The sequence below is a fragment of the Monodon monoceros genome, unplaced genomic scaffold, assembly GCF_005190385.1.
Source record: "Monodon monoceros isolate NGI ecotype Baffin Bay Population unplaced genomic scaffold, NGI_Narwhal_1 Super_Scaffold_2, whole genome shotgun sequence".
Taxonomy (NCBI): Eukaryota; Metazoa; Chordata; class Mammalia; order Artiodactyla; family Monodontidae; genus Monodon; species Monodon monoceros.
The window spans coordinates 16,235,994-16,259,163 of NW_021703776.1; the positions used below are offsets into that span (position 1 = coordinate 16,235,994).

Genomic DNA, 23,170 nt, shown 5'->3' on the forward strand with positions numbered 1-23,170 from the left:
ATGATCCATAAATGCATTATCTCTTGATTCCCACAGGGAGTTAGCGATTTACCCCGATATGGTGTTTTTTTCCAGACTCTACTCTTAAATTGGTCCAGATTTCTTAGAGGAAAATGTCATGGTATGCAGCCAATACTGACCACTGTCAGAATGGACAGTGACCCAGCGAGGAGCAGTAGGTGTGGAAGGCACGGCATTTCAGATTGAAGGGTATCAAGAAAAGGTGACTCTGTTTGTTGCTTCTCTGCACCATCTGACACTGTTGATCACGCCCACCTTCCTAGCTTTCTAGCTCCTGTCGGGCTTGCCCTTCTTAATTCTCCTTTGCTGCATCTTCTTCTGTTACTCACTCCTGGGTCCTCCGTAGGGTGGTCACAGCCTCTGTGTCCCTATACAATAATGACCTCTAGATCTTTGCTCCAACCTTGAGCTCCATTTAAAAATTACTCTGTGCTGGGGAAGGCAGGGATGGGGGGTTAGTGTTTAATGGGTACAGAGGTCCCATTGGGGAAGATGAAAAAGTTCTGAAGATGGATGGTGGTGATGGTTGTACAACAATGTGAGTGCAGTTAATGCCACTAGAGTACACACTTAAAACTGGTTAAAATGGTAAATTTTATGTTATGCATATTTTACCACAATCAAAAAACATTACTCTATGAAAAATAAACTCACCTGTCTCTGAGATCATAATATTGTCATTGTGTCTGTCACCTATTCCAAGAACAAAGGTTGCCACACAGTAGCCAGCACAGGAATAAACGAATCTCTCCACCGCTGCCTGAAACTAGTTAAAATGCAACCAAATATTAGTTGTGTCCCAGCTACAAAGAGCAGCGTGAATCTATTACAAAGAACTCCCAAAAAGACACTGTTCTGGAAATCATTTTCAGAGAGCAAGTTAGTGGTATCTGATATCATTAATGTTCTATCTATTAGGAGCCAACTTTCTCATTGCTCTACTTACATTTTAGGTGAAGACACAATGAATCACAGTAGCATGAGGAGGAAACGACAGTCAAAGGACAACAGTACTTTAATCAAAGGGTTCACTGCCTTTCCATGCATCGTTTGCCAACGCCAATACAGAACCTGTAATGATTCCTCCTTCGTTGGTGAACATATGTTTTGCTTGTGACCACTTAAAAGTACGCATGGGTTCACAAATCCACATTTTAACAGACTAATAAATGCTACTAATTATATTTCCTCCCCGAAAGACTGCTACCCACGCAAACGAGAAGTGCTAATCCTCTACAACAGAATTTTAACCAGCAGCTGAACAGCTTGTGAAGGACTCAGCGGATGTACTTCCGAGGAATGGAAGTGACATTTTGAGCATCCATAATTTACCATTTAAATTAGGGTGCAGTGGTAAATTATAAATTACTTTTTAGGGTCTGTAGTGTTTCCAGGTAGTAAAGAGTTTATCTGTGGTAACTAAATTTTTCTGCTGAACGACAGAAATAGATGGTCATAAAAAATGCTAACAAGTTATTTCACAGAACCAAATTTTATGCAAAGCAGGCCTGATAATCAAAGGAGAAGCAAATGCTCAGCGAGGTCTGAGTGAGCACCTCTGTTTTGCACAGATCTGCTGTGTCACCAGGGGAAATTGCTTAAACCCCAAGGAGCTCAGGAGGAAGGTGCTTCACCAGTGAGTCAGGAGGCATGGCACTGGTAGACCCCTTAAAAACATGTCATTATTCTGCTGTATCATGATAACTTGTCAGGAGCCTTCAGAGTGGGGAGAAGCAGAAGCCCACCTTTTCTTCAATAGGGCATTTCTCTTTGAGCCAGTGATTCAGCACTTCATCTTTAAAGGCGCCCGTGTTGCCCACTGTGCTTTGCTGAATTTTGGCGATCGTCGTGGCGTCTTTCACGATCTCGATCATTCCTGCGGGAAGATGCACAGAGTCTCATGTGAACTGGGGCTGAGTGCCTGACCCAGAGGAGGAATGGCTGTGTCTTTGTTGAGTGGAGGGCAGAGAGCTTTCTTAACCACAGGGTTATTTTCCACGTTCGTGCTGGTGGTTTTCTTAGGAGGAAGAGAAAGAAAAGGAGGCGGATAGGGAAGTTGTGTGGGACCTGCTTTCACTATCCCTGAATGAAAAGAGGAAAGGGTTGGTTTTGAATAAGCAAAAGCATTAATGTGCCGAACACATCCTTCTTCCCTTGGCAACCTTTGCCTTTTCCGTTTTTAAATTTCAGGGTCAAATGGGAATGATGTTCTCTACTTCTCAAATTGGAAACTTGACTAAAAATCTGTTTGACTGAAATTAAAATGTGAAATGTCTGTAAAAGCACCTAAGAGGAGAGTATGTAATAGCTTTGATAATGTAAAGTCTGGGATGGTGAAACAAGTGACAGATCTTTCCATCTACTTTAAATGTTATTTGTGAGAGAGAAGTTTACTGTGCAATGAAACGAGTGAAAATTTAGCAGTGGAGAAGTAAAGAGGAAGGAACAAGTTCTCACTAAAATCACCTCCATGTACAGTCAGTCACAAGGAGTTGAATCATGCATTCATATATTTTCAACATGTCCGTATTAAACTGAGTCACATGCACCAGCCTTGGAACATCTTCTTCCTTTTAATATGGATAATGATTGTAAATTTTCTGTTATTAAATGCCTACACTGAAGGGATGATGGCCGCTTGGCATGCGGGATCTTAGTTCCTCAACCAGGGATCGAACCTGTGGCCCCTGCAGTGGAAGTGCAGAGTCTTAACCACTGGACTGCCAGGGAAGTCCCACGGGATGGCGGTCTTTTAAAATGAGATGAGCAGTATATTCATCTTCTGAGGTCCCCACGTACCTATTTTGTCGCCAGTTGAAATGCAACCATATGGCAGGAGGCACAGATCCAAAGATTCAGTCTCCCAAATGGACTCCATGATTCGTAGAATCTGGGCATCAAAACACAAAAACGTTTCCATTATAAATATGTATTATTCTTCTCTGTTAAAAACAACAACAGTCTTCTCTGGTAACACAAAATATTGAAGTGAACATAAAATATGTAAGTAACAAGTGTACTTTTATTTATCAACCTGGTACTCTAATGTTTCCCTTCCTCGGGAGCCTGTTAATTTCGGTCCCTGAGAGGCACCTTGGGGAAGAGAATAGTTGGATTTCTCTGGGGGTAGGTTTTAGCCATGATTTATCTATTATTCAAATGTTCCTAGTTATGTGTATTTTACCACAATAGAAAAAGTTCCACTCTAACATCTTTACACATTTTTATCCATAAGGCACTCTTGGGCTACAACCAAGGCAACAGTAACGGCGATGATAATGATAGCTGACATTCACTGAGGACTGTTTTATGTTGATCCTTTTTATTAACCCTCTAGTGTGGGTATGATTACTTTTCCCATTCTTTTTCAGATTCTTTTCCATTATAGGTTATTACAAGATATTGAGTAGAATTCCCTGTGCTGTACAGTAGGTCCTTGTTGTTAATCTATTTTATATATAGCAGTGTGTATCTGTTAATCCCAAACTCCTCATTTATCCCCCCTTTGGTAACCGTAAGTTTGTTCTCTATGTCTGTGAGTCTATTTCTGTTTTGTAAATAAGTTCATTTGTATCATATTTTAGATTCCATGGTTTGCCTATTTTAAATAAATCACATGAAATATTAGAAATGGTGTTACTTCTACAGTATTAAACTAGGGTATAGAGAATATTACTTTACAAATCTGCAAAGCTAAAGTTTATGTTAGATAATATGAAAATGATCAGCATTGATACCTTCACCATCCATCTTCTGTTCTAGTAAACTGTTCACTCTTGTTACGTAACTGCATGAATTCTCCAGGCACCTACCTGTTCACCTTCTCCCTCCTTCCTATCACATCATTCACTTCAGTTTGTGTATGTGGATGTGTACCAAAGGTGATGTATCTAAGGAGAGCATCTGAGAGTGTGTGGCTATGTCTGTGGATATGAATAAAGTGGATACTTGGGGGTAAAATAGGTTTCTATTCCATGTTGCCACACTAGGAATGCATTGTATAAGAAAGAGGTTAGGGGAGGGAAGTGTATCTGGCTATTTGGGAATGCTGGGTATGCATCTCCTCAGGAATGGACAGAACTGTGAGGCTCACTAGATTTCATATCTAATGGTCCATGGCTATATTCCCCTAGTGAAAACTCTATTATGTCACCTTTGATCACTGTTCATCATACAAAATAGGAGAATGGAACAGGGTCAGTAGAAGGCATTTCTTTAGATTTAGTACAGAATTCTTGTTTCAGATAGCTGAAAAAAAAATTCCTTAACAGCAGCACACCTGTAAAATCAGCATGTCCTGGCGCAGATCGTCGCCGTGTTTAAAGATAATTCCAATTGTTTCATTTGACAGAGCTGTAGGGTCGGCACATTTAAACTCAAGCCACAGGGGCTTTTTCTTGGAGGCCATCACTTTACATTTTTCAATCTGTAAGAAGACAGCCACATGTTTCCCACACACAATTGAAGACACATTGTGGAGATGCACACCCTCTTGCAAAGCATCTCTGTAAACATCTAGGACAAAGTCCCAGTTGGACAAGGATTTTCAATGATTTGGGTAAAAATGCAGAAGGCATTTTCACCAAATCCAAAAATGCTAGTGAGAGCAAGTTACAACACTGGAACCAGTGGTTCTCAAAGTGTGTTGCAAGGAACCCTAAGCATCTGTGGAGGTGCCTAAGAGGTGTGGCATATCCCATCCTCTGTATACCCCCTCCCGTAGGACTCTCGTCCCCTCTAACAAAGAGCAATTGTGCTGTTATTTGTCTATACATATCTGGCCTCGCTCTAAGAATTAGTTTGAAAAAAAAAGAGTTCTATTGCTACCATAGTGTCTAAAAATGGTTGTCAAAAATCAGATGCAGTCTAACTCCAGGCCAAATGTAACAAGATGAAATTTAACAGCAATAGAGGAGACTCTAGCACTCCGGCACAATGCCTGTCCCCTCCCCCAAACCCCCATACGTCGAAATAAATTCAAGGTGGGAGAAAGGTGGTTTAGCAGCCACTCATTCAAAAAGAAAATCTTAGGAGTTTTAGCCAAAAGTGAATTCACCAAGGATCAAAAATGTGACGTGGTCTTTAAAAAATAAAGCAAACACAATTTGAAGCTGTATTAATATATCATTATTCCTACCAATTTCTAACTTCAAAAGGACAGTGGATAGTGTGTGCTTTTGCTAGAGAGCGAGTTTACTGCTAATTGTATATAAAATTAAACATGGATCAGAGACTTAAATGTGAGATTAAAACATCTAGGAAAAAATATTTGCTACATTGGATTAGGCAGTGTTTCTCAACTTTGGCACTGCTGACATTTGGGGCTGGATAATTTTTTGTTGCAGCGGGGACTGTCCTGTGTATCGTAGGATATTTAGCAGCATCCCTGGTCTCTACCCACTGGATGCTAGTAGCATTCTCCTAGTTGTAACAATCAAAAATATCTCTCGGGCTTCCCTGTTGGCGCAGTGGTTGAGAGGCCGCCTGCCGATGCAGGGGACACAGGTTCGTGCCCCGGTCCGGGAGGATCCCACATGCCGCGGAGCGGCTGGGCCCGTGAGCCATGGCCGCTGAGCCTGCGCGTCCGGAGCCTGTGCTCCGCAACGGGAGAGGCTGCAACGGTGAGAGGCCCGCGTACCACAAAAAACAAAAACAAAAACAAAAAATGTCTCTGGACGTTACCAAATACCCCTTGGTGGAGGAGGTGGAGGTTCACCCCTGGTTACTGGATGAAGCAAATATTTCTTAGGCCACGAAATTCATGAAGTATAAAAGAAAAAGTGATAAATTGGACTTAATCAGAATTAAAACCTTCTGCCACAGACTGGGAGAAAATATTTGTAAACTATATACCTGATAAAGGATTTGTATCCAGAATATATAAATAACTCATAAATAAGAAGAAGGTGGTAACCTAAATTAAAAGTGAATGGAAGATATGAATAGAAACTTCTCAAAAGAAGATGGAAACTTATCAAAAGCACATGAAAAGATGCTCAGCATCACTAGGGAAACGCAAATAAAAACAACAGTGAAGTACCACTTCATACCCATTTGAATGGCTAAAATTAAGAAGACTGATGATAACAAGTGTTCTCTAGGATGTGGAACAATCAGAACTTGCACACATGGTGGTGGGAATATAAAATGGCACGGTTGCCATTATAAAATGGAAAACCAGTTTGGCAGTATCTTATAAACACACACGTCCCATCTGACCCAACTATCTCACTGTTAAATATTTACTCAAAAGGTGAATGGAAAACAAATTGTGGTATAACCATATAAGGGAATATTACTCAGTCATAAAAAGGGACAGATCACCGAGACACACAGCAACATGGATGGATCTTCAGAGCATTATGCTAAGTAAAAGTATCCATATACAAAAACTACATACTGTATGATTCCACTTCATGACATTCTAGAAAGGGCAAAATTACACGATAGAAGACAGATCTGTCATCCGGGATGGAGGATGGAAGGAGGAAAGGACTAACTGCAAAGGGATATGAAAGAATTTTTTCTATAAATTTCTATGGAAATATTCTATATCTTGATTGTGGTGATGGTTATATGGTTGTATACGTTTGGCAAAACTCCTTGAACTGTACACTTGCAATGAATGCATTTTATTGTATACAAATGGTTTCTCAAGAAAGCTGATTTAAAACAAAATGGATGGAAGATTGCCTGGTGTTGAGGTTTTTAGTATCTAGCGATTAGGGAAGGGCTTGATGGAAGCCCATCTGGGGACTTTCCACCTTCCCTGTCTCTCTATAAACGTCAGCTTTTATCCACTAGGCCCAGTAAAGCAGGCAGAGCCATCATCAAGACATAAAGACCAGGGAGAGACATCAACGTGATACCTACCACCAGGGCTCCTGCTTTCAGTCCAGGGTCATACGGAACTCTGAAGCTTTGGGGGAGATTCAAATTCTGTAGGATTTCAAGCTTTTGCTTAAGTTGGGAAATAACTGTAATTGTCAAACACACACAAGAGTTACATGAGCTCAAGAAGTCACCAATATCATCTCTAACATTTCCTGAGGCCTCAGGTATTGACAACATTCTATATATTTGGTAGGGTGAGGAACAGAAGAAGAGGGGGTAGGTTTCTGTCTTTGAGGAACTAACCATTGAGGGTGGCAGGATAAGTCAGGCTTCCTGGGAGCAACATAGCCACGTACACACATTACAACAGGGGACAGAAATATCTGAATATATATGGGATACCCAGACATTCAGAGGGAGAAGGATGCTTTATGGATAATGGTAAGGAATTACTGTAGTTTTCTTTCCAACGTGTGAAGCTTTAAACTGCCATCTGATTTGGGAAACAGGTATTGGAAGACCATATTAAATGGAATTCGGTTAGGGTTTGGGAAATTCTTTTCAGAAGAGGAAGTTAGGTTGTGTGGAGGCAATATGATAGTCTCAAAACTGTGAAGGCAAAATACATAAATTAGAAATTACTGCCTATTCCCAATAAAGTTGTTAAAAAAAAAATTACTGCCTGGGTACCAGACAGACTGGAGGCTGGTACAAATGTTGCTCTTTCTTTCTTACAATAAAAATAAAAGCAAGATCATTATTACCATTATTATTTTTAGAAGAGACCATTATTGGTTTATTGGAAAAGATTCAAAGGCAAAAATGGCAAGTCAAAATATTCAGAAGTTTAAAATACTCGCTGAGTATGTTTGTGAGTGTCCATTATGAGCCATAGTGGTGGATCGAGATATACAAACGTGAATAAGAGATAATTCCTAGCTTCAAGGCTCATACAGTTTAATAGACCAGAAAGATGTATTAATGGCTTTAATTTAATGTAGTAACAACCAAAACCTATGGGAATACAGAAAAAGAGTGATTAACTTTCCTAAAGCAGGGGCTGAGGGACAGGATTTCTTAGGGATAAGAAGACAACATTGGAACACAGAGGAGGTGATATATATGTTTTTATAGGAAGTACATATATAAAAATATATATATGTACATATAGCTATATACGATGTATATGCATACATATACACAAGAAATTTAAAATAACTTCTCAATAATTCATTACTTTAAAAGACTGAGGACTTGAAAATTAGATGCATGTATTGAAAGATGGGGAAGAAAGGATATTTGGAAATAACTAATCTTTTTTGTGTGTGTGCATAGTTGCTCTTAAAAACTACATCTTACATCTGCATAATGCTGTTTTAAGTTTTCAAAGAGTTTAACATCTATTATCATACATTCATCATTAAAATATATATGTAGTTTTAAAAAATATTAACTTGTAAAGGGGGAACTTTAAATTTGCTTACTCCGTGAAGACAGAAGATTAAAAAATGTATTCTTGGCTACCTTGAGGAAGGTGCGACTTGCGTTCCAGCAGGAAGAAGGATCACAGGAACGATGGCATTTGGAGACAAAGGCATTTGGAAAGAGAATCAAGAGAACAGAGCCACCGTACCTTGGGAACTGACATCATACTTTTCTGCAGAGAGCGATTTAATATCCATGGTCACCTTTTGTAACATGTCAATTACTTGGACTTGCTGGGTGAAGTCGTGTAGCATGGCCGTGCCACAGCCCCTCAGGTAGGCTTCCAGGATCACTGCAAACCTCTGCTGATAGTGTCTGGACTGGGCGATCTCACTTCTCAAGAACCAAAATAAGAAGTGACCAATTCTTTTGTTCTGAGGGTGAAAACAAGAAGGTTGCCATTATTATGACTAACGCTCTAGATCTATCAGCCAATTCTCTGTAACTTTTTAAATGTCACGCTCTTATCAAAATGGAAGTACTTACTCTTAAACCACGCTTCAGCAGAAATCTGGCAAGGGCACTGTCATGGTATGGTTCAAATTTCACAGCCTAAAGGAAGAACACATTGGCATTTGTGGGATTGCATCCTCCATTGATTAATCGGGAAACAGGAAAGGGAGAAAAACTGGTGCTCTGCCTTAGTGGGTGTGTATGGATAGGGCGATGAGAATCTGAGCAGTCACTTAAGTTCAATCCTTTCTTTTCAAGGACAGTTTGGGCCAGGGTGAACCACTTGCGGAAGGACCAGGGTTAGAAGCCAGAACTCCTGACTCACAATCACGTGCTTTTGATGACTTCAGAGATGAAGAGGTGAGGGCTTTTGTTCCCATGAAGGCTTACCTGATTTGTTGGAAAGATAGAAGGGAAAGATGGAGATGGCTATAACACATCTATAAAGGTGGAAGGGAAGAAAGGTTGTTGGAAAGAAAATAGACAGTGGGGATATTGTACGTGCAGGGAGAGAAATGTTTGTTAGATGTGGAGATCCTAAAACTCCTATAGCTTCTCTTCTGCTCAAGTTGTGTGGTTGGCCTCTCACTGGCAAGTCACTGTGCTGCCTCCCAGGTTCTTACTGCAACTGGTCATTACTCCCTGCCATGATGCAGTGCATACAGGGCTATTTGTCTGAAAATCTCTTGTTTTATCTGGTTCCTCAGGTTCAGCAGTGTTTAGTAGTTTTCACATCACTTGGCTAATAACAGAGATATTCACATAGGTGGCAGCTCTGTGACTGAGGAAAAAGAACCAATGACAAGTGAAAAATAGGGGCTGGACCGAAAACAGGGCCCAGGTGGGTGGCTGCCCCAAGCTCGCCCCCCACCCCCTGCCCCTGCCCGCTGCAGCCTAGCCAATTAAAAATAAAACATAAAAAATAATTAAATTCTGGTGGGGTGCATGGATATCTGTTACCCCGTTCTCTACTTTTCTGCAAGTCTGCAATAGTTCATCATTTTAAAAGCAGTAAGACTAACAAAAATTGATTATTAGACATGCACATATAAAATTATAGGGTAGATGTCATGTATAAGCATAAAGAGAGGTTTAAAATTAAATATCTCAGAGTATCTCCTTTATAAATAGATACGGTCTGTCCTTTTTTCCTAAGAAATAAGAGATATTCCCATTCCACTTTGTTTTAGGGCCTGGGGGCTTTTGGGTATGATCTCCAATCCTTACTCTGGTTTTTCAGTTTGGAAATGAGCAGAGCAATACTAACTGGATAATATTTCAGTTATCCCCACGCTTTCAAAGGTGAGGTGTGCTCTCATTGGTGCCACGGTAGCTGCAGCTAAGATCTTAATTCTGAGACTGTGGCTATTTAGCCACCAGCAGTCACTTCAGAAATGTTAAGTTTCTAACCCAAACGTGAGTCTTTCTGACATTCTTTGTGTTTCACTTCTGTAAAGATGATGAAGATCTCAACCAGGAGACCATTTTAATTAGGACTGAATGAGTCATTTGGCCATATCTGCAGTGTCTCAAATAGTTTTACAAATGACTACTTCTTCAAATTTAGGACCACAGATTCAATGTTAATATTACTTATCGACCTCTTTCATTTAAACATTTCCAAGAAGAACACTATTCATTTTCCAACTCTGCAAAGTTTACTTGTGAAAATGACAATGGAAAATAATTCACGATCGCCTTGGGACTTGGAACAGATCTCATGCAAATTTGTTTTATGTTCTTTTTGTCATGGAGAGCTAGAAAACTGAGGAGACTTTGATTTTTCTAAAATTTTCAGTAGCGTTTATGCCAGCCTCTGAACTCATGGAAGATAAAAATATCGATTATATTTGATAGATGAAAGCAAAGGCCAAATATAATGTTTCAAGTATCTGCCTAATGGGAAGGTGAAGATTCAAAGTTGAGAGTATCCAAAATTCGCATCAGAAAACTTCAGAAACTTCCTATAAATATAGATAATGATTAGACAGTTTGGTGTCCACCAGTCAGCCTGGCTAATCCAAACCATCTCAGATCAAACATCACCTACTCAGAACTGTCCCTGGCTTCCTCAGTCTCAAGCAAGTGTCCCCAGAACCCCTGACTCTTTTCTCATAACACTCTGCAGCTTTTCCCCAAAGTGTCTGTCACAACATGTTGCTTAATATCTGCCTGTATGGGTACTCATTTGGTGCCAGTCTTCATGCACCACAGGCTACACTAGGGCAGAGTCCAGCCCTGCTTTGATCACTGCTCTATATCCAGCAACCAGAACTGAGGAAGCATTCAGTCTGTGCTGTTGAATTAATGAATGAACACTTCTGCTCTCTCAAATTGAATTCCCTTCCAAGTCCTTTCCTTCCTCTTCCTTGTCAAGCAGCACAATATAATTTGAGAATGGCTATCGTGAGCAAGAGAACTCTTCCTCCTTTCTTTAACGTCCTAAGGAAACCCTTGATTTAGTCGAGGGTTTAGCAAATGATTTAGCCTCTCTGGACCCCAGGGAAAGGCATGTGGAGAGCAGTGGACACACAGTACCAGACCTATCTAAAGAGAGGGGCTTTCAAGGTCCCATGCGGATATGAGATGTTACTCTATGAATTGTGACAAATACAATCAGAGAGTATGACGTTTTTCCTCTAGGACACACTATCCTGACACTGCTGGGTTGATGCCAGATATTGGGGCGCAGTGAAAAGGGCAGGGCCAGGAGTCAGACCTCCTGGGTTTGAATTTGACTTTCAAAGTATGTGACCTTGGGCACATTACTTAGCCTCTCTTTGCCTCAGTTTCCTGATATATAAAATGCAAATATTAACTTGACCTCTATCGTCGTTGTTGGGAGTGTTAAATGTGATAATACACGAAAAGCATGTAGATCACCTGCAGCCTTGGCACAAGGGAGCATTCGATAAGTCAAGTCTATCATTGATACAGTAAATGAGAACAAAGTATTCCCACAGGAACGGTTCTCCTAAAAAGCAGAAATATGAATGTCATCAAAATGCTTGTCAACAAGCCCTCAAAGACAGTAAAAAAGTAAGTGGAACAGCTTACTACTTTTTGAGGTAGTTTCATTAGATCTCCTTTGACTGATCGTGACTCTCTGGACAAGGGGCATTGGAAGACAGCTGAATGGGGCACCTGTGCATATGCAGATAAATCCCTTGAGATGAGTGCATCCCCCCTACCTGGACCAGCTGCAGCAGGTAATGTAGCACGTCATCGTCTTCCAAGCTCTCCAGTTTCTGAACGGCAATGGCTCTTACGTTTTCATCCGAAAAGCTGCAGTCCAGGAGTTGCATTGTTAATCCAACATCCAAAGCACTTTGATCCCAGACCTCCCTTCTGGCTAACAGTTGATATGTTTTGGCCACAATTTCTTGCTGTCCCCATTTCACTGAGCTAAAGAGCTTAGGATACGCTTTGGGATCCTTCAGACTTTCATATCTGAAATGCCAGAGCAACTCTTTGTCTTCGGCTGTGAGAGGGTTAAGTGGATCGGTGGCTATGATCGCCTCTAGTTGCTTCCGAAGCTGATTGGGCATTTCTGCTCGAACCCGGTCCCCTTCCGGGTCAGGGGTGGGCCGATGCTTAGGCAAGGCTATGGGGTGACAGTAATTGTCCAGAAGAATGGAGATGGACATTGAGTTCTCCTTGTCCGGGTTGGTGGCAGACGTGAGCTTGTCAGCATTGATGCTGCCATGGTCTTCCGCCTTCCCGGATAACTGCCACATGTGGAGCACGTACTCCCCGTGGCGCAGGAGGAACCGGTGGTCTATGAGCAGCAGGTTCACGTAATACAGAAGCTGAGCTTTGCCCCTGGACTCGGGACTGGGAGTCTCCGCAGAGGCCTTACCAGACAGAGCTGGAGCTTTGCCGCAGTAGATCTGGAGGTTCAGCAGAGCCCCTTTGGGTAAGTCTTTGATCTTGATACTGAACTCAAGCCACACATTCCACAGCACCTCCTCCGTGAAGGGTTTGGGGCTGGTTCTCCTTTGGCAGAGGACTTGCTGCCCATACTGGATGTTTGCCTCCACAAAAACCGTGAGGTCCGCGTTCCGGGGCAGGACAGGGATATCGATGCCTCTGATTTTTACCCTGAACTTGCGGTCACAGTCCCACAGGGACACGGTGAACACGCTCTCGTGGTCCTTCCCATGGATGGTCAGCTGCTCGTGGTAGCCGGTGACTCCCGTGCAGTCGTCCACCAGCGGCCACTCTTCCTTCCTCACCTCGTCCAAGGCTGGGTCCGGCGGAGTGTCAAGCACCAGGTGAATCTCTTCCCCGTTCTTGAGGCACTGCCTCACCCACTGGAAGTTTCTGATGGGCGTCTCACCCACCAGGTACTCATCCCGGCCACAGACGCGCAGCACAAAGTCCTGTTCGTTCTGGCTTTCAGGGATATCCATCAGGGACTTCTTCTTGGCCATCTTGGTAAAGAAGCTCTGGAGGATGGTGCCCGGGGTGTCATCGGCTGAGACCTTGATGGTCTGGCTGGTGGTGCTGCGATGAATGACAATGAAGATGTAGTTGTTGGTGATCTTCTTCAGCAGGTACTCGGGGAGGGGCTTGGACGTCACCCAGGGGTGCATGGCGTAGAGCTTGGTGTCGCGGCCGGCCACCTCGGCCATGCGCGGGGTCACCAGGCGGCGGCGCGTGAACTCCAGCTCGTCGTCATGCACGTTGCTGACGTCGGTGACGTCGTAGCCAATGAGGGCCGTGAGCTGGCGCTGGAAGGCCAGCGTCTCCTCCGAGGGCGCGAGCCTCTGCACCACGTGGATCTGCCCGGGGCTCCGGTGCAGCACCTTCCAGTAGCGCAGGCAGTCCAGGGTCTGCACCACCTGGTACTTGTCGTAGATCTCGTACCACTGCCCCTTCTTCTGGTAGAGCAGGAGGAAGTGGTCGGGGCTGAGCCGGTGGTAGAAGTCGGCGGCCACGCTGGTCTCCAGCGCGCGCAGCCACACCTGGGCCTTCATCTGCTCCACGTTGCCGTGGCCAGCCACGTGCAGCAGCGCCGTTTCGGGGGTCTTGGTGTTGCGCTGGCTGGTGGGCAGCACAAACTCAATGGGGATGAGCTCCATGGAGGACAGGCTGGCTGCCGCGCTGCGCGGCTTCATCCTCCGGCGCCTGCGGCGGTTGTCCTCTCTCAGCACCACGTGCTGTTCATGGTTCTCCAGCTCCATGCCCTCTGCGACCTGGGAGCAGAGAAACAGAGGGCTCGGTCACAGGGCAGGCACTTGCCCTTTATGGTTTCCCGCGAGCTGGCAGAAGGAGAAGGTGTAGACGAATGACAAGGATGTGCGCACGAGGATACCGGGGCTTTGCAGTCGGGGCCCAGGAATCCTGGCCCCCAACGCTTAGAATCTGGGGGATGAGCCCTTTAAATAATCTCTGAGCCTGTTTCCTATCTGTCAAATGGGGTTAGCAGTACCTCAGAGGGGTAAGTAAGGTGACAGTTAAATAAGGTAATATACTTGTTGAGTATGGGCCATGGGTAGATGGGGATTCATTAATCATTCTCTCTGCTTTCATTTCGTTTGAAAATTGAATTTTAAAAGAGAGAGGTAAAGCACTGATCTAGCACTGTGTCTGACCTACTGTAATAGCTCTAAGTGGTAATTGTTGTTAAGCATACTGAATTGCATGGATGAGTCAGATTATCCAGTTGAAGGATCATGTCCTGGTTTATAAGGTGCAATGTGAGGTGCTGAAAACCCCCCTCTGAAAAGAGGCCTTTGACTTATTTCCTCTTCGTTTAGTCTCATTTGTCTCCTAGGGGACCCAGACACCTTACCCAACTGGCCTCACAGTCCCTTTTCAAACTTTCTGATCAGGTATCTGCTCCCTAGTCAACTTCCTGTTTTTGTTTTCTTTTCATTTTTTTCTTTCTTGTTAGGAGAGGTAGTCATTTCATTGATAAAACTCAGAAAGATCAGAATTGGTGAAGCTGCACTCAAGAACATTTGCAGGTATTTAAAACTGTGAATCATGAAATGTGTAAGCATCGTGGCTGTCACTGCTCCGTTAGGGCAGTATCTTAGGGGAGTCCCCAGGGCTGTACTCTCCAAATATGAACATTCAGGTAATTTTAACTTTGTACCAGTTCATCCCATCTGCCTCTGGAGAAGCCACAGGATGGAAGGAAGGACCTGCTTTTGGGCCCCAATCGATTATTTAACTTCTTTTTGCTCTAACATTTTCATCTCTATAACGAGAATTCACCAATTTATTCTCAACCATTTATCCACTGTACCTTCACAAAGCATTTAAGTATAAATGTGACTTATTGCAGTAAGAAACTCTTCAAATAATGATTGAAATGCTAAACATCTTAAAATTGAGATATGGATAAGGTATTTTGACTTCACTATTTAGTATCCTTTAATATTTTGTAAGATGTTCTAAATAAGAATCAACTAGTGAAACAAAAATTAATGTTTCAGAAAATATTATTTACTTCTTAAAGGACTAAAGTTAGTGACACTCTTAAGTACTTATTTCCTTAAGAAATAGTGGAGCATTTGACACATACCAGAAAGGAGAGTTTGATTAAAGGGTAAGAAAGGCAGGTTTCATTAGATCCAAACTTCTGTACTCGGCTTAAACTTACTTTTAAAGTCAGTAGTCCCTCTCTTAAAATATTATGAAGTTACACTTAGTAAATACATGAAATCAACTGTCCCAAAGGACTGGCTCTTACAGCTTAAGACCTTCACTATTTGCTCTTTTGCTACTTTACAGAATAACAAAGAAGAGAACTGTAAGTTATGTGAATATTGGCACTAACTTGAAATAAAATAGGTCCAAATTTAGGCAACATGCAAATACACAGCAATCACTTCTGCCTCCATGACATCAAATAGACTTACAAGATACGAGGTGCAGAAGAAAACTGGCTGACTCAATACTCACTGCTTTCCTTCATGGTTGAGGCTGTGAAGCTTTCTCCTTTTACGAGAAGATGTTAGAAACACTGTTCAGTACACTAATCGCGAAGAGTGCACTTGTAAGAACATGAAGGCTGCTGACACAGCCCCCCGTGCCCTCCCTCTTCCTCCCAAACAAAAACAAAAAAGGACCGATGCACCTGCAAAGCTATTGCCGGAACCTTGTGGATATCCACACACAAGGGTTGGACTAGACAATGAAACAGACATTCAGCGGCAGTATCATCAGATGAACGACAACAGTTCCAGATACAAATCTTCTGGCTGAGAAGGAAGTGTCACTATGCCGAGTCAGACCCAACAAAGGGCAAAAAATAGAAGGAAGCAATACCTGATAAAGCAGCGGAGGTGATGATGTTGAAGGATCATTTGTTTAATTTCTGAAAACAAAACAAATTCAAACCTACCCAGTGTGCTTCTAAACTCTTCCGCTTTTCTGGGTCTCCCTTCATATCCAGATGCAGAGGAAGTGTTGCAGTTACCAGGAAGGAAGTTTTAACCAAGTTGATTATACGTGTGATTGCTCATTTAAAAAGTGTCAGAAATGCATTTCCTGTTAAAGCACACACAGCCCAGCACGAACGTGAGCTAAGTTGACTATATATTTTTTACTCTTCGAACTAATTTTGTAAAAAGTGTGAGAGTGGAAATGAATTAAAATGAGGTAGAGCTAAATCAAAAATACATTCATGAGACACAAACACACAAAATGTCTTTCTGGCTGGTTCACAGTAGAAGGAAAGGCCTCATAGCCACAATATTAGAGAAACAGCCCGGTGGGAAGATTTTTACTTATATTTTTATTTTTTTAAAGCATCTTTATTGGAGTATAATTGCTTTACAATGTTGTGTTAGTTTCTGCTGTATAACAAAGTCAATCAGCTATATGCATACGTATATCCCCATGTCCCCTCCCTCTTGCATCTCCTTCCCCACCCTCCCTAACCCACACCTCTAGGTGCTCACAAAGCACCGAGCTGATTCCCCGTGTGATGCAGCTGCTTCCCACTAGCTATCTATTTTACATTTGGTAGTGTGTATATGTCCATGACACTCTCTCACTTCATCCCAGCTTACCCTTCCCCACCCCATGACCTCAAGTCCATTCTCTACGTCTGCGTCTTTATTCCTGTCCTGCCCCAGGTTCATCAAAACCTTTTTTTTTTTTTTTCACATTCCATATATGTGTTAGGGTACGGTATTTCTTTTTCTCTTTCTGACTTACTTCACTCTGTATGACAGACTCTAGGTCCATCCACCTCACCACAAATAACTCAATTTCGTTTCTTTTTATGGCTGAGTAATATTCCATTGTATATATGTGCCACATCTTCTTTATCCATTCATCTGTCGATGGACACTTAGGTTGCTTCCATGTCCTGGCGATTGTAAATAGTGCTGCAATGAACATCGTGGTACATGGCTCTTTTTGAATTATGGTTTTCTCAGGATATATGCCCAGTAGTGGGATTGCTGGGTCTTATTTTTAGTCTTTTAAGGACCCTCCATACTGTTCTCCGTAGTGGCTGTGTCAATTTACCTTCCCACCAACAGTGCAAGAGGGTTCCCTTTTCCCCACACCCTCTCCAGCATTTATTGTTTCTAGATTTTTTAATGATGGCCATTCTGACTGGTGTGAGGTGATACCTCTTTGTAGTTTTGATTTGCATTTCTCTAACGATTAGTGATGTTGAGCATCCTTTCATTTGTTTGTTGGCAGCCTGTATATCTTATTGGAGAAATGTCTATTTAGGTCTTCTGCCCAAATTTGTATTGGTTGGTTTGTTTGTTTGTTTGTTTGATGTTGAGCTGCACGAGCTGCTTGTATATTTTGGAGATGAATCCTTTGTCAGTTGCTTCGTCTGCAACTATTTTCTCCCATTTTGAGGGTTGTCTTTACGTCTTCTTTATGGTTTCCTTTGCTGTGCAAAAGCTTTTACATTTCATTAGGTCCCATTTGTTTGTTTTTATTTCCATTTCTCTAGGAGGTGGGTCAAAAAGGATCTTGCTGTGATTTATGTCATAGAGTGTTCTGCCTATGTTTTCCTCTAAGAGTTTTATAGTGTCTGGCCTTACATTTAGGTCTTTAATCCATTTTGAGTTTATTTTTGTGTACGGTGGTAGGGAGTGTTCTAATTTCATTCTTGTACGTGTAGCTGTCCAGTTTTCCCAACACCACTTATTGAAAAGGCTGTCTTTTCTCCATTGTATATTCTTGCCTCCTTTATCAAAGATAAGGTGACCTGATGCATGGCTGGGTGGGGCTCATCATGGTGGTGGAGAACCAGCACCCCAAGTCTTACCTGCACGTGCAATGCTACTGCTCAGACAGCTTCAACGTGGTGTCCACGCGTGGCAGCCTGTGCACCCAGGACAGTGTGCCGGCTTCTCCATCACCCACCGCCTGGTGCACTGCAAGGCGGCCCAGGCCTCCCTCAGTGACTGGACGGCCTCCAAGGGCAGCCACAGCCCCCCATTCACGCCCGAGGTCGCTGGCCTGCATGGGCCCTGGCCGCTGTGACCACCCTGCCTGCCCCCATACGTACTTTACGAAGGAGACCCCAACACAGGATGCTTGAACCAGAATCTCAGGATCCCCACCCCGGGAGTGCCAGCGGCATGGCGCAACTTCTCCTGGGCCTTCCTTCCTGCCCCTCCCTCCTACCCAGGGCCTCATAGCCACCAAGCAGAATACCTCGAAGCGGCCTCTAGCTCGAGGGAGCTGTGTGCCAGCTCCTCTGACCAGCCCACCTTGAGGTCTGGCTCAGAGTGTCAGGGCCAAGGTAAGGCTGCCCCTTCCCATGGCCTGGGGCCTCCTGCCTGGGTGAGGCAGCCAAGAGCTCCATTCACAAAACCAAATCTGGGGGGTCAGAGGCCAGGACCCTGGGGTGAGCAGGGACCACCCCTGCACCTTGTGGGGTCAGGCCAGGACCCCAGGTGAGAAAAAAATCCCTTTTTTGGGGGGTCAGAGGCCAGGACCCCAGGATGAGAGCAAGGACAACCCTCTTGGGAAGGTCAGAGGCCAGAACTCCAGGTGAGAACAGGGACCACCCCCTTTGTGGGGCACGAGGTCAGGAGCCTTTTCTCCCCAGTTTGCCCCTAGGTCCCATCTCCCCCCAAGCCCTCATGAGGCAAGCAGGGGTTCCTGGAGGCCCAGCAGTGTCCCAGGAGGCAGGTGCCTGGTGACCATGGGCTCAAGCAGGGGTGGGGAGGGACACTATGCTATTCCTGGAGTGCCAGCCAGGATCGAAGCCATGCCCCATGCTGGGGTTGTGGCAGTGGGTCAGGTGGACCTGAGCCCAGGCCCAGCCCTGTGCTTGGTGAGGGGGCTTGTCCTCAGCATCACCTGACCTCTGCTGGGAGGAACAGAGTCCAGGAGAACTCCTTGGCCAGCCCTGTCCAGGCACATGCAGGGTGTAGCCCCTCCCAGCCCCGCCCCACCTCAGAAGCCCAGCGTCCTCACTGTGGCTGCTCAGCCCTGAGTTCTGTGTCTGCCCCAGGATGACTGAGGCCGGCTTCCTGGGCCACCTGGCCTCACTGCCCTGCAGCCCCTAGGCAGCAGGTGGCCAAGTCTATGGCCTCTTGCTTCCCATGGGGCTTGCAGAGGGGTGGGTTTACACCTGGAGAAGCACCCAAGAGCACTAGACTCCACTTTGGGCCTCCTTTATGTTCCTCCTTCTACTCTGAGCTGTGGGTATTTTTAACCCTGTACATACGGGAGCTCTTCTGACACAGAGGCTATTTTATCAATTGTCAGTACCATCCCTGTAGGATGATTCTCCATGGGTGTTTCCAGACCCAGGCTCCAATGGACCAGATAAAAATGTTTTGTTTTGTTAAAAAAAAAAAAAAAAAAAAAAAAAAAAGGTGACCGCATGTGCGTGGGTTTATCTCTTGGCTTTCTATCTTGTTCCATTGACTGTATTTCTGTTTTTGTGCCAGTACCATACTGTCTTGATTACTGTAGCTTTGTAGTATAGTCTGAAGTCAGGGAGCCTGATTCCTCCAGCTCCGTTTTTCTTTCTCAAGATTGCTTTGGCTATTTGGGGTCTTTTGTGTTTCTATAAAAATTGTGAAATTTTTTGTTCTAGTTCTGTGAAAAATGCAATTGGTAGTTTGATAGGGATTGCATTGAATCTGTAGATTGCTTTGGGGAGTATAGTCATTTTCATAATGTTGATTCTTCCAATCCAAGAACATGGTATATCTCTCCATCTGTTTGTATCATCTTTAATTTCTTTCATCAGTTCTTATAGTTTTCTGCATACAGATCGTTTGTCTCCTTAGGTAGGTTTATTCCTAGGTGTTTTATTCGTTTAGTTGCAGTGGTAAATGGGAGTGTTTCCTTAATTTCTCTTTCAGATTTTTCATCGTTAGTGTTTAGGAATGCAAGAGATTTCTGTGAATTAGTTTTGTATCCTGCTACTTTACCAAATTCATTGATTAGCTCTAGTAGTTTTCTGGTAGCCTCTTTAGGCTTCTCTGTGTATAGTGTCATGTCATCTGCAAACAGTGACAGTTTTACTTCTTCTTTTCCGATTTGGATTCCTTTTATTTCCTTTTCTTCTCTGATTGCGGTGGCTAAAACTTCCAAAACTATGTTGAATAATAGTTCTGAGAGTGGAGAACCTTGTCTTGTTCCTGATCTTAGAGGAAATGGTTTCAGTTTTTCACCATTGAGAACGATGTTGGCTGTAGGTTTGTCATATATGGCCTTTATTATGTTGAGTAAAGTTCCCTCTCTGCCTACTTTCTGGAGGGATTTTATCATAAATGGGTGTTGAATTTTGTCAAAAGCTTTTTCTGCATCTATTGAGATGATCATATGCTTTTGCTCCTTCAGCTTGTTAATATGGTTTATCACATTGATTGATTTGCGTATATTGAAGAATCCTTGCATTCCTGGGATAAACCCCACTTGATCATGGTGTATGATCCTTTTAATGTGCTCTTAGATTCTGTTTGCTACTGTTTTGTTGAGGATTTTTGCATCTATGTTCATCAGTGATATTGGCCTGTAGTTCTCTTTCTTTGTGACATCTTTGTCTGGTGTTGGTATCAGGGTGATGGTGACCTCTTAGAATAAGTTTGGGAGTGTTCCTCCTTCTGCTGTATTTTGGAAGAGTTTGAGAAGGATAGGCGTTAGCTCTTCTCTAAATGTTTGATAGAGTTCACCTGTGAAGCCATCTGGTCCTTGGCTTTTGTTTGTTGGAAGATTTTTAATCACAGTCTCAACGTCAGTGCTTGTGATTGGTCTGTTCCTATTTTCTCTTTCTTCCCGGTTCAGTCTTGGAAGGTTGTGCTTTTCTAAGAATTTGTCCGTTTCTTCCAGGTTGTCCATTTTATTGGCATATAGTTGCTTGTAGTAATCTCTCATGATGTCTTGTATTTCTGCAGTGTCAGTTGTTACTTCTCCTTTTTCATTTCTAATTCTGGTGATTTGAGTCTTCTCCCTTTTTTTCTTGATGAGTCAAGAAAATCAATTTTGTTTATCTTCTCAGAGAACCAGCTTTTATTTTTATTGATCTTTGCTCTTGTTTCCTTCATTTTGTTTTCATTTATTTCTGATCTCATCTTTATGATTTCTTTCCTTCTGCTAACATTGGGGTTTTTTTTTTTTTGGTTCTTTCTCTAATTGCTTTAGGGGTAAGGTTAGGTTGTTTGAGAGTTTTCTTGTTTCTTGAGGTAGGATTGTATTGCTGTAAACTTCCCTCTTAGAACTGTTTTTGCTGCATCCCATAGGTTTTGGGTCATTGTGTTTTCTTTGTCATTTGTTTCTAGGTATTTTTTAATTTCCTCTTTGATTTCTTCAGTGATCTCTTGGTTATTAAGTAGTGTGTTGTTTAGCCTCCATGTGTTTGTATTTTTTACAGTTTTTTTTTTTCCTGTAATTGGTATCTAGTCTCATAGAGTTGTGGTTGGAAAAGATACTTGATACGACTTCAGTTTTCTTAAATTTACTGAGGCTTGATTTGTGACCCAAGATATGATCTGTCCTGGAGAATGTTCCTTGAGCACTTGAGAAGAAAGTGTATTCTGTTGTTTTTGGATGGAATGTCCTATAAATATCAGTTAAGTCCATCTTGTTTAATTTGTCATTTAAAGCTTGTGTTTCCTTATTTATTTTCATTTTGTATGATCTGTCCATTGGTGAAAGTGGGGTGTTAAAGTCCCCTACTATTATTGTGTTACTGTCGATTTGCCCTTTTATGGCTGTTAGCATTTGCCTTATATATTGAGGTGCTCGTATGTTGGGTGCATAAATATTTACCATTGTTATATCTTCTTCTTGGATTGATCCCTTGATCATTATGTAGTGTCCTTCTTTGTCTCTTGTAACAGTCTTTGTTTTAAAGTCTATTTTGTCTGATATGAGAATTGCTACTCCAGCTTTCTTGTGATTTCCATTTTCATGGACTATCTTTTTCCATCCCCTCACTTTCAGTCTGTGTCCCTACGTCTGAAGTGGGTCTCTTGTAGACAGAATATATATGGGTCTTGGTTTGTATCCATTGAGCCAGTCTATGTCTTTTGGTTGGAGCATTTAATCCATTTACATTTAAGGTAGTTATTGATATATCGTTCCTATTACCATTCTCTTAATTGTTTGAGGTTTGTTTTTGTAGGTCTTTTCCTTCTCTTGTGTTTCCTGCCTAGAGAAGTTCCTTTAGCATTTGTTGTAAAACTGGTTTGGTGGTGCTGAATTCTCTTCACTTTTGCTTGTCTGTAAAGATTTTAATTTCTCCGTTGAATCTGAATGAGATCCTTGCTGGGTACGGTAATCTTGGTTGTAGGTTTTTTCCTTTCATCAGTTTAAATATGTCATGCCACTCCCTTCTGGCTTGCAGAGTTTTTGCTGAAAGATCAGCTGTTATCCTTATGGGGAGGGTGTGGGAAGATTTTTAAAGAGCCAAATTAAACCCATTAGTCCTGCAAAGCCCATCAATTAATTTTCCCTCATGGGAGTGCACGTGACTCCTTATTCATCCCTGTAACGGAGGGATAAGGGAAGAGAAACCTAGTGATCCGGGGGATTGAGTTATGAAGCTGAACGTTTTCAAATACAAAGTCTGGAAGTTCACTTCCTTAGGCTGGTGAGACAGTTCTCTATTTTTTCAAAGCATTTGGTCTCCAAAATATCACTGGCTCAGACTAAAAGTGCAGTGTGCATGTGTTTGTGTGTCTGCCAGGGGTGGAGACTTACTGAGAGCAATGATTGACTGCAGACAAAATAGAAGGAGGTTTCTTGGTGTCCCGGTGATTGGGGGCTGAGCACTGCCCCACTGTCAGCCAGAGGGGTCACTGGGAGATGGGATCCTGATTCCCAGGCGAGTAGAGAATCCATAGAAAAGCCATCCTCCATCACTTTTACAGCAGCTCTGTATCTCCCAGGTGACCTCTGTTCCTTCTGGATCCTGAACCAGTAC

At 42.8% G+C, this 23,170-nt stretch overlaps 1 protein-coding gene across 7 annotated transcripts in view; it reads right to left on the reverse strand.

Moving 5' to 3' along the window:
* PIK3CG (phosphatidylinositol-4,5-bisphosphate 3-kinase catalytic subunit gamma) overlaps positions 1-16,230 on the reverse strand; it is a 33,923-nt gene extending 17,693 nt beyond the window's left edge. For 2 of the 7 annotated variants that reach the window (XM_029234208.1, XM_029234214.1), the window contains exons 1-9: positions 16,151-16,230; positions 11,985-13,991; positions 8,827-8,892; positions 8,489-8,714; positions 6,895-6,998; positions 4,301-4,447; positions 2,821-2,911; positions 1,767-1,897; positions 676-787 (exon numbers count right to left, since the gene is read on the reverse strand). In XM_029234208.1, the coding sequence (XP_029090041.1) occupies positions 676-787; positions 1,767-1,897; positions 2,821-2,911; positions 4,301-4,447; positions 6,895-6,998; positions 8,489-8,714; positions 8,827-8,892; positions 11,985-13,991; positions 16,151-16,195 (2,929 nt within the window). In that variant the 5' untranslated portion in view covers positions 16,196-16,230. The other 5 variants (XM_029234209.1, XM_029234210.1, XM_029234213.1 and 2 more) reach the window with 5 other exon arrangements.
* Positions 16,231-23,170: the final 6,940 nt, after the last annotated feature.